The sequence below is a fragment of the Pundamilia nyererei genome, unplaced genomic scaffold (genome assembly GCF_000239375.1).
Source record: "Pundamilia nyererei isolate P.nyererei 1_Seehausen unplaced genomic scaffold, PunNye1.0 scaffold00423, whole genome shotgun sequence".
NCBI classification, from domain to species: Eukaryota; Metazoa; Chordata; class Actinopteri; order Cichliformes; family Cichlidae; genus Pundamilia; species Pundamilia nyererei.
In genome coordinates, this window is record NW_005187824.1 from 231,830 (window position 1) to 243,115 (window position 11,286).

The 11,286-nt window shown below is 42.2% G+C and overlaps 2 protein-coding genes across 2 annotated transcripts; both read right to left on the minus strand.

Moving 5' to 3' along the window:
• Window positions 1-292: 292 nt before the first annotated feature.
• Window positions 293-6,898, minus strand: LOC102209539 (H-2 class II histocompatibility antigen, E-S beta chain-like). The gene is made up of 9 exons (XM_005753366.2): window positions 6,794-6,898; window positions 6,461-6,617; window positions 5,115-5,387; window positions 4,672-4,885; window positions 3,717-3,784; window positions 3,525-3,635; window positions 2,604-2,756; window positions 1,229-1,394; window positions 293-765 (listed from the first exon to the last, which is right to left on the minus strand). Exons 2-9 carry the CDS (start codon window positions 6,513-6,515, stop codon window positions 744-746), a joined length of 1,062 nt encoding a protein of 353 aa, XP_005753423.1. The 5' UTR covers window positions 6,516-6,617; window positions 6,794-6,898; the 3' UTR covers window positions 293-743.
• Window positions 6,899-7,946: 1,048 nt separating this feature from the next.
• Window positions 7,947-11,036, minus strand: LOC102209826 (H-2 class II histocompatibility antigen, A-U alpha chain-like). The gene is made up of 4 exons (XM_005753367.1): window positions 10,897-11,036; window positions 10,414-10,662; window positions 8,631-8,915; window positions 7,947-8,405 (listed from the first exon to the last, which is right to left on the minus strand). The coding sequence occupies exons 1-4, from the start codon at window positions 10,964-10,966 to the stop codon at window positions 8,290-8,292; spliced, it is 720 nt and encodes a 239-aa protein (XP_005753424.1). The 5' UTR covers window positions 10,967-11,036; the 3' UTR covers window positions 7,947-8,289.
• Between the last annotated feature and the right edge of the window lie 250 nt (window positions 11,037-11,286).

Below are 11,286 nucleotides of genomic sequence, written 5' to 3' on the forward strand. Positions count from 1 at the left end.
CAGGAGATTCTCAGCTTCACCTCCGGCTCTCTGTTCGACTCCGGCTGCTCTCAGTTCAGGATCCAGAGCTTCATCGTGGATCCACCGACAGGGTCAGGATGAGATAAGGTTGTTTTTTTTTAGTCCTCGGCCTGCTGTGATTGGCTGCTCACAGAGGTGAGAGGTCAGCGTGTGCTGTCTGTTTGATCTGCTTAACTTTATTAACAGCAAAGTAAACACACGCCCACACCGCAGAGCCAAAACAGCTCTCTGTCATTACAGGGTTTGAAAGAAGAAACTGATCACATGACTGTGGAAACAGATTTATTGAGAAAAGAATGAGGAAGTAAAATCCAGCAAACAGCTGACAGTGTCTGAGTCTGGGTTCATCTCTATGTGCGTGTGCGTTTGTTAACACTGGAAGGTCCCACACACACAAACACCCACAGAGCTCCGCCCCCTCCAGCCTGACAGCCAAACAAAGCAATAAAAGATTCAGTTTCCCAGCACACACCTGGCTTTCCTCCAGCTCAGGTCCATCAGGAAGAAGCTCACCTGGTTGGCTCCTGCTGTCAGACAGGTGTAAAGACTCTAAGAATACTCTGCACACACACATGATGAAATCTCTAAACACATTAAGACTCCAGCAGATCCACCACAGTCCACATTCAGCCTGACTCAAAGAGCCTGGATCAAACACAGAGCTTCCAGCTGCTGCAGCTTTACTTCCAGCTGACAGAAGCAGAATCCACAATCAGGATCAGCTACTGGGAACCAGCATCAGTCCTGGGGCACAGAGAGAGGAAACATTGTTAGGCCAGGTCTCTCATCTTGTGTCATTAATTTGTAGATAAATAGGTGTGGTCCTGTTTCTGTCTCTTAGTCCTGTCTGCTCTCTTTCACAGTTATCACAGTTTATAAAAATCTCAGTGCACTTTTATAAACTGTGAATGTGCCCACTGCTAATATGTAGAAGCAGTTGTATTAAAAACAAACTGTTGCAGTTAAAAGCCCAGAATGACTCATCCACATCACAATCCTGACACTGAGCCTGATGTAAACTGGTGTTTCCTGTCATACAGGAGCTCACCATGCAGGCACACGTGTGGTTACACACAGAGATCCAGCCCTCAATGTTTCTGGCAGTTTCATCTTCTGGTTTAAATAAAGCCACCCTGCAGCCCGAGTGTGTCTTTATAAACCATCTGCTCCTCATCCTTTGTACCTGCACTCAGAGCTGTGGACTCACCTGGGCTCCAGCTCATCTGGTAAAGTCTTCTCAAGCAAATCAGCTGCTTTTATCGCTTTAGCAGAAGCGACCTTTTTGGGGTAGAAGTCGTAGACTTTGTAGAGCAGCGTGGCAGGATGATGACCACCAGGGGGCGTCATGGCATGAACACCAATCAGCGGCATCACTGAAACATAATAATGACAATTTAAACCATCACAGTCTCCTGCATCCCTCCCTCGCTGCGTGGCTCCCTCACACAGCTTTTCAACGTTTCACTCTTAATCTGGAATTATAATTTACCTTATTTAAGCTTTATTTACACAGGTTGTCCCACTGATACATGATGTCTCGTTTATAAAGAGACCTGCTTCAGACAAACATATTAAAATGACTACAAAAAAACAGTCTTATAACTAAAATGGTCTAATGTTTCCACTGATGAGTCATTTATACGTTTTTTAAAGTCTGTAAGTAAAGTTAACTAAGAGACCTGCAAGTCGTGCATTATGCTCTATGCAGTTCTGTATGAACTGAAGCATCCTGCATAAGGCCCATGAGGACCAGTCAACCAGAGAGTATAAAGTACAGTGTTTATCACACAGCACAGATCCAGCACACCAGACTCCAACAGATGGAGAGAATGAGCAGAGACAATAATCATATCACTGAAATCCAGGAGAGCTGGATGGTGTGGTAGCAACAAGAAGAAGCCCAACTACACTACAAGACCTGAACACAGACCTTTACATTAACCCCTACACCACCGCCTTTTCTCGGACAGCAGAGTGATAAACGTTAAATCCACCAACTGCCACGTCTTTAATCACTATAAAATTAGATAACTGACTTTCAGATACGACAGTTATGTCAGCACTACTTGAACAGGCCCAGACTCTAAGTCTTAGGCAGCGAGCTATGAGCGTTTATATGAAGGATGTGGAAACCAGGCAGTTGGTATATCACACACAGCCAGGGCCTAGCCTTAACACCAGAGAAAAAGAACAAAACATGATTATTAAGCACTTTTAAATGTTCTGATAAACAAATAACTACAGTAACAAGTATAGCTGACAGCACGGGTCTCAACAGCAATCATAATACAGTAAGAAATGCACCAAATCCAGAGACGCCTGGCACCCTCAACCCACACTGTTGGCTGTACCCAAAGCTGCTGCTAGCTGCTGTCAGCTGTTGCTCCCCGTCTGGTGCTAAATGACGTAATGGCTTCTCTAATATTTTCCCATGTGGCAAAGCTAACCAGCAGGCTCTGCTTTACTGCAACACACAGATGAAAGCGTCACAGTGTGCAGGTGTTCATTCAGGAGCTGATTAATCAGTGAGGACCTGAGCTGTCATGTGATGATCTGATGATGTCACAGAAACAGTGAGTCACCTGACTTTGGCAGAACATTTGTGAAGCAGAGCTCAGAGTCGGGTTTGAAGAACATCTCCTTCTGAGGTCTCCACAAGCTCAGAGCTGCAGCATCTTTGTTCCAGTCCTCTGGCTGCTTCTCACTGAACTTGTGAGCCAAAGGTGTATATCCATCTGTAACAGTGAGAGCAAGGGTCAAAGGTCAAAGAGTGACGACTCAGGCTGAACTGATACACGCCACAGATCTAATGTTTCATGCTGCTCAGACTTTGGCTTTGGTAAAGTAATACTGGCAGGCACCACAGCTACTCCTCACCTTCCTGGTATATGCACCTATGCTACAAATGTGAAGATCCTAAGTGATCAGGGAAACGCTTGGATTCAACCTGGGCCGAGGTTTTTACTATAAACTCGTATTTCACCTCCTTCTCGAGTTACCACTGCTAGCCTGGTGGGGAGACGCCATACTTCTTTCATGACCGAGAGGCAGAAACTGTCATTAGAGAAAGAAACTCAACGATCTAACTGATCCAAGCAATCCAACCATCCCTTAGCTCAAGTTATCCTGACTCTGAACAAACCCTTTAGACGGGCCATCAGCTTCTGGAAGTCATGGATCCTCTTTCCTTTTCTGCAGGCCATATTTTCCACGGGTTTGTGAGATTTCAAACATTGCAAACTTGGAAATTCTTTGCTAACGTGTTTGTGGTGTGACACAGCGGAGAGAACCACAGATTTATCTCCTCTTACAGGGCCCTGTGGGGCCCCACTATTACTACAATCTCCAAGGACATCAGAGAGAGAGGAGAGATTCTGAACTCTGACCCTTAATCATTCTAATTTTCATGCTTTGTTTGTGATTTAAATCATCCTGCTGATGAACATCAAACTCATATGTTGTGTAACGAACTGGCTTCAGTTTGGTGTGAGTGCTGCTCTGACCTCTGCTGCACATCCTTGTGTAGATGACTCCAGCCAGGAAAAAGAGCAGACCCAGGATCAGCCCAAAGGCTCCAACGATCATCAATTTCTTGGATTCGGACATGGACGGGACTGAGGACACACAGGTGAGAGTCACACAGGTGGACAGACACACAGGTGTGTACAGGTGTGTAGATACAGACAGGTATTTACCCCAGTCAGTAACCAGAGGTCTCTCCAGGCTGGCGTGCTCCACCATACAGGAGATCTTCTCTCCAGACCTACAACACAAACCAACATCACTGACGCTCACACTGAACTACAATTCGTGACTTTTCGTTTTCCAGCCTGATTCTATTTCCTGCTGTAGCACTCCGAAGTAACAAAAGGAAGGTTTAGTTGGCATGGCTGCATAATTATTTTGAACCTGGAGCCTCAATGCTTTTTATGGAATCATAAGATTTGTTCATTTCTTCATTTTACATCTTGTAGAAATGTGTTCCAAGCGACTATCTCTGTCATCCAGGTGTAAAGGCTTAGTCTTTAGCACTGGTCCTTTAGAACAGGAGCTTCATGATGTTTTAGCTCAAGTCCATCACCGGCTCAGTTTGAGGAATTCTCTGAAATTTATTACATGAAACATCAACATGTAGGGAAATGTTCATAGTCACTAAGTGAAAACAAAGAATTTGTCATCACGTGTTTATTGCTTTGTTAAAAACAACCTTGGGGACTTCCTATTTTTTGCTCTGCTGAATTCAGACAGTTCCTGCTGAAACCACTTGGCTCAGGAGAAATGGGAACTTTGGGTGAATTTAGTTGTAGCAGGAATGAGGAAGGAAAAGAGGGAAGAGGTTTCACAGGCTGAGCTGTGAACATCTGCATCTGTGGATCATTTTCATGTTATTCAAACGAAAGTCAGTGAGCTGGAGACACAGACCAGACTGAGCTAAATAAGTCGAGGGCGCCCAAGGATCAGACCAGAGCTGTTTTATTGAGAAAATGAATATGGAAGGTGACGCTGGAACTATCCTGGAGAAAGTGGACATGAGACTGAAGAAGCTCCACAGCATCAGGGAAAAAATAAGCAGGTGACAGAAAACATTAAAAACTTACAAGAATAAATTAGAATCAGCAAGTCCTGTTAGCAGGCCCAAACTAGACTCACCTGGGTGTGTACTCCAAGTAGGAGTGGGTCTGGTAGAACCAATCAGCATCTGGAAGCTCGTCAGTTGCTGTGGTGTTAGAGGTTACTTCCTGTCCGTTTCTCAACCAGCTCACTTTGATATATTTGGGGTAGAAGTCGTAGACGCTGCAAGCCAATATGGCAGGATGATGATCAATGGGAGGCTTCGTCCAGTGAAGTCTGACGAATGGTTTCGCTGGAACATGAAAATGACTTTGGTAAATTTTGCAACAAACTAAAGCAGGACGCCACAAACCACCGACACTCTGCAGAGATGGTGTAGCTTTATTGAACGTGTCACATTAAACCTTCAGCAGTGTTACTGTAAACTGTGCAGAAGGTCCAGGCAGGAGTTGTGTTGATGATGCATCAGTGTGATGATGTTTATATGATGATCCGATGATGCCACAGAAACACTGACTCACCTGATTTTGTCAGAACACTTCGGTACCAGAGGTCAATGTTTGGTGTGCAGTACGTCTCCTTCTGAGCTCTCATTGCGGCGAGCTGTGCAGGATCTTTGTTAAAGTATTCTGCCTCCCTGACACCGTACTCGGTGTATCCAACAAACGTCCCCACACTGCTGTCAAACCTGACATACTCTATCCTGTTGTAATAGTAAGATCTGATGTACGCTATGTCCCGCAGCTCAGTGGAGTTAAACAGGCAGCGGGATGAAGTGTAATACTCGTATCCATCTGAAACACAAAGATCAGAGAGTCACTCAGGCTGAGCTGGTCCCCACACACACATCTCTACTGTCAGGAGTTACACACAGCTACTGTTGGAGCCCCACAACAGCAACATCATCACTGTCACATCACTTCAAATACAATATGTCACTTTTATTTATATAGTGCCATGTCACAACAGCAGTCTGCTAAGGTGCTTTACATTGTAAACACTCAATGTTAAACAATGTTAAACGTTAGACAGCAAACTCCAACAATCACATGACCCCCTATGGGGACTGCTAATGATTTAGTGCAGCTGTGCTGTATAAACACATGATATGATATAATATTGCTGAGGTTTGCACATTTGTACAGGCTGTGTCTGGTTTGAGACCAGGAGGACACACAGCTCTCTGTCAGGAAGAACATCCAGTGTAAAAGGTTGCAAATCAGTGCATCACAATATTACACACATTTCATAATGGACGTCATCCACTAAAAACAAAATAGAAATTATAAGTGATATATTGAAAAACTGTGCAAAACAAATATTATATCATAACAAATGATAAAGTTTATGTCCAGTAAACTGTCTGAACACTGAGGCCAACAGTTACTTTCAGTGACTGATGATTGGTGTATTCATTATTAACCTCCTGAGACCCGAACTCTTCCACAACATGCATTTTTAATTTGACTGTAAAAACAAAGAATTACCAGATTTTGATTTTACTTTATTTTTGTTTTTATGAAAAATCAGAGCCAACTATGAGGATATTCATTTAAAATTTTGATAGAACAGGTCCCAGGAGGTTAATGTGAAGAAGTGAAAAAGGTAAACAAAGTAGCCAAATGATGTTTGTGTTTGATCTCATTTGACTCTGTCAGCTGATGAAAATAAGTGAACTAAACAATCACTGAAGAAATGGAACCAGCTCTGAGAGGAAGAGGAGGATCATCACAGGTTAAAGACAAAAAGCTAATCCCAGCTCATATGTCACGTTCATTTAATCAATAAAACATCTCTGATGCATTTTGACTCTTTGAACACACATGTGAGTGTATTGATTGAAGGTTGATGAGTGTATGTATAATACCTGCCCTGTGGAGGATGATGAAGAAGAGGCTGACGCAGAGAAAATATGAATCCATGTTGATTTCTCCTGACAAACTCTGACAGTCTGACTGAACACAGTGCTAAAACCAGAGCGCATGTCACATGATCTGCAGCATCATCTGTTGCCAGGAAGAAATCTGTGACAGGAAACCAGGAAATGAGCTTTAATTTATTCAGCTGGAAATGCTCTAACTCGAACAGACTTCCTCTGAAATACTGAAAAAGACCAAAATCTGATCATTTATTTAACTTATAAATAATGGAATGACTGACTTCAAACATATTATGAAGTCTAGATAAAAAAAAATAAAACCTTTTTTCTTTCCTTTCGTGTGCGTCAGCCAGAGAGCGCCCAAACATCCCGCAGCTCACAGTTTACACCCTCAGCACATTCTTTCACTTCTCATCTCACGTGTTCATGGTTCACATATTAACGTGGTGGAGACAATACTCAGCATCTAACTGGCTCCAAACAAGTGTAGAGAGGGTAAACGTTTTTTTGTAGTTTCAGATGAAACTTTTTAACAGATCAATAAATACACACACAGTGTTTATGCAGTTTCAGTTCGTCCTGTTGGCTAAAGGTACACTTACTTTATTTCCAGGGAGAGAAACGAATAATAATGTGATAAAGATGTAAGAAAGAGAGGACAGAGGAGGAAGAGCAGAGAAGATGATCAGCAAGCGGTTTCTTTTAGAAGGAAGTGACACAAGACTTTGAACAATATTAAGTGTGTCGCGGCCTGGAGGTGACTGAAAGAAGCCAGTAGTTTGGAGTCTGGAGGCTTCATTCTGAGCTCTAAGTGAAGTCAACAATAGGACTGTTCAGTATCTGACTGACCAAATCAGGGGGTCTTTGCAGCCTGACTGGTGGTTGTGGAAGCTGAGAACATCTTACACTACAGCCTGTGCAATCACATCTTATCAATATATGAAAATAAATGTTTGAGTTATTAACATCCACACTGGTAGCGACTCAGCTTTTAGTCTGTAAGCTAACATCGCCGACTTTGTTCCTTTTTGTTGTTGATCTTAATTTGCTTTTGTTCTGCATTTTTTCTAAAACACATCTCAGCATTAATGCTAACGCTGAGTACATCACAACATGCTAGGAAGAGAATTTATAATACAAAATTAAAGAAAAATGTGCCCACTGTTTATTGTCACGCTGTTTGTTAATCAAAGTGGGATTTAATGTTAACTTGTGTTGAATTCATCCTTTCTGTGGAAGTTTGCCTCAGAACGCCGTCACCATGTGGTTCGACTCAGTCAGTGACCTGTTTGAGTCTTTTCTTAAAATGTAATCAGGTTTAATGTGTTCAGGTTCCCGTGCAAGACCTTTGAAACAATTAATGGAAATAGAAGTCTGATGAGGCCTGAGGTTTTTTAGCCTTTCTTTTAACCTGATTTTTATTTGTTTTTCAGTTTTGCTGCTCCATAAAAAGAATGAATTTAATATCACAAAGAAACATTCAGTTATTTTAATTCAAAAAGTCACGAGCTTCATCTTCATTCTGCACACAAGAAAAACCAGCTCACCAAATACAGCATGAGACCGTTCCACAACAGAAACATTCAGAAACACACTGAAATCAACGTTTCCTCAGTAAATCTTCAATGATGTGAAACTCTCTGTTTCACATCAATAATCCGTCCCAGTGAGGATGAGGAGGGTCTGAGATCATTTGGACCAGCTGCCACAGTTTTCCTCCACATGTTTCATTTGTAATGAATCATATAAAAATCAGTTCATCAGAGGATGGTGTCTGCCTCAGAATTTATTAAAACATTAGCATCAACCGATCAGCATCACTTTCTTCCTCGGATGAAGAGATAGACTCCTGCCGCCACGCCGAGGACACCGACAGTCAGACCCACTCCACAAAATATTGCAGGTCCCAGAATGGATTCAATGTCCTCCACCTCTGCAGAGACAGAGAGAGACGTGGACCTTCACATCTGTAAACAGTCAGCCTCTGTGCTGGGACCAACACTTTCTGCTTGTTTTTATATTTCAGATCATATTATTAGAGATCATTGAACACACTTCCATTGCTTTGCACACATGCAGCCTTTGCCTTAGAGTATAACTCACCTTGTGATTACTGTTGTTGGTACATTTTATAATAAACTGAACCTGATATACTCACCATAGATTTTGGTAACTGGTTGGGTCAGGGCCACATGCTCCACTGTGCAGGCGTACAAATCTCCTCCCTTTGGAACAAAGTCCAGTTTGGACGTCTGGCTGAAGGAATCATCCTTGTTGGATAAGGGAACAGTGATGCTGGTTCCTTCAACCACTTTCTTCGTGTTCTTGCTCCAGGTGACGTTAACAGGAGCAGGATAGAAACCAGTCACATGACAGATCAGAGTGTTCTGGACTCCAATCTCCACATTTACTATAGTGTAGATTTCCACACTGTCAGGAGCATCTGTGCACAAACACATACAGTTTGCTCACAACACCGCGCGACAGGCTGCACTCAATAACACGAGAAAACAAAAAACTGTGAAAGAAACAGAAGCTTCTGCTGCTGCTGAACTCAGGTTTCTAGAGAAAATGGAAAAAACACAAATGTGCAAGAACAGACTGTTTTTGTTGGTTTCATGTCATGTGATAAAGTGGAAATACATACTGTAGGTTCCCTATTTCATTTCATAGGAAGCATTATATTTCCATAGGATAAGATAAGATAATATAAACTAAGATAAGATAGGACAAGAGAAGAAGATTTTTAGTTATCCAGAGAGAAATTCTTTTGTCATAAACATAAGAGTGCTAAACAGAGCTGCTAGTAAGTAGATCATCTTTGTTCTTAATCAAAGACATGAGTCTGATCAACGTCTTAGCAGAATGATGTCGTCTATTTCTGCTCATCATCATCGCCGTGTTGGATTATGATTCTGAGAAGGATTTGGGCGTCCATCATTTACCAGGTGGACTGCAGATTCTTAAGCCTTTTAAGGTTCTCCCTGTGAATCGTAGCTTCCTTATTATTTTCAATAACACAGAGCACTGAGGTGGAACACACCTACACTACTGGAAGGGCCTCTCTCACCACCAACCTCTCTCCTCCAAAGCTAGGAACAACATCACCATTAGTTCAGAGTGGGTTAATTAAGTCATTAGAATCGATTATTATTTTTTTAATGTGCAGTTAAAGTCTAAACTGTAAACATTCCCTTTCTAACTTTTTGCGAAACAATAAAGTGTGAATCTGACTATAAATCTATTTAAGTCCAAATAGATCTAACTGGTTGCTCTAGCAAGTAAAATCTTCCCCTGAAACCTGCAGTCTGGGCTTCATCCCTGGTTAACAAGTCCCACGATCTAGACGGGGCTGTCATAACATACGTGACTGATAGGAACCGACTTGCAAGGCCACTCAGGTTTGTTCATGTCTTTCTCAAAAAAACGCATTAATAGTTTGCAGGAACTAATTACTGAAGTTAACTCAGAAAGATGAACTTAGAAAATATTTTCTGTTTCTTCACAATACTTGGAGATTTCTCAACAATCATTTCACACACGTTGCTGTTTTTTTTAAGATAACACTAACTCACCAAATTTGGATTATCTTTGTGTGTTTTTGTTCTGGTTTATATCTGTAATCTGGTGAATATTGACACTTTGTGAGCTTGGATTAACCTCAGGATAACACCATTATTCTGTTGTTTGCATCATATGTTATTTAAAACTAGAGTGAGCCAACTACATACTGTACACCTGAGTGTCAGGATAATGACAGCAAAGCTGATCTAACCTGTCAGCCTGTCACAACTGGATCTCTGCGATTTATCTGCCATAAAGCTCTTGTTGTTGTTTTTCATCACGTTAACAGAGTGAAATATTTACAGGATTTACTCTCAAGCTGGAAACGTGCTTCTGTTCTTTACATGTGGACTGTGCGGTTGATGAGTTATGTTTACCGAGTTCTTTGGGGAAGTCCTTCATAGCTGAACGAGCCACCTTCAGGTTTTGTCTGCAGATCTGTTGATTAGCCACAGCTTCTTCATACATTCCTTCCTGCCAGTGTGGATGATCTGCAAAGGCTGGCAGAGAATCAACACCTTTCTGTTTGTTGAAGTCTGCGTACCAGACCACCTCATCATCCAGTATCAGCACATCCTCTCCATCAGTGTCTGAACAGCCGCTGACGGAGTTCATCTCGTAGAGACCTGAGGAGAACAGAGAGCTTATTCAGTGTCTGTTATTCAGTGTTTGTGTTGTGGAGAAGCTCATATTTAGACAAACAGTGTCCCAGTAATCAGCTGGTGAAGTTTAACGATCACGTGATAAATGTGTGCGCGTGCTCGTCTCTTCTGTTTCGGACTTCTGACAGAGTTCATTTGCTCACTAGTATTTTTAATAAGTTCATTAAAACAGAGTTAATGAGTGATTTAGAGACTCACCATCAGCAGAGACACAGAGGACCGAAGAGAGGACGAGGAGCAGCACCCACACCTTCATCTTTATCTTCATCAGCAGGAGCTCTGTGACTCTCTCTGAATGTCTGCGAGCTCGTACACAAACATCAGCCAATCACAGAACAGGGACCACATGATGTCATCAGTGTCCAGGCAGACAGAGGCACCAGGCCCACAAACACACACAGACACATAGAAAACAGAAATTAATAATGACATTATAATAAACTCATTTTGATCAGAGCCCGATGAAGATCACATGGATGGAAAAGAAAGATTTTAAAAAAACAAAACAAACGGAGCAGGTGGTCAGGTGACTCAGATGGTCAGGTGATCTGCGAATGCAGGTGCACTGAGGACACCTGGTGGACGGAT

Bases quoted from the DNA above. Each gene is read 5' to 3' on its own strand.
- LOC102209539 (XM_005753366.2), bottom strand. From the start codon at position 6,515: ATGGATTCATATTTTCTCTGCGTCAGCCTCTTCTTCATCATCCTCCAC. The intron at 2,757-3,524 runs GTCAGAGCAGCA...TCACTGTTACAG, and splicing joins CACAAGGATGTGCAGCAGAG to ATGGATATACACCTTTGGCT. The intron at 766-1,228 runs GTGAGTCCACAG...TCTGTGCCCCAG, and splicing joins CCAGATGAGCTGGAGCCCAG to GACTGATGCTGGTTCCCAGT.
- LOC102209826 (XM_005753367.1), bottom strand. From the start codon at position 10,966: ATGAAGATAAAGATGAAGGTGTGGGTGCTGCTCCTCGTCCTCTCTTCG. The intron at 10,663-10,896 runs GTGAGTCTCTAA...TGTTCTCCTCAG, and splicing joins CCTCTGTGTCTCTGCTGATG to GTCTCTACGAGATGAACTCC. The intron at 8,406-8,630 runs GTGAGTATATCA...CTGTCTCTGCAG, and splicing joins ACCAGTTACCAAAATCTATG to AGGTGGAGGACATTGAATCC.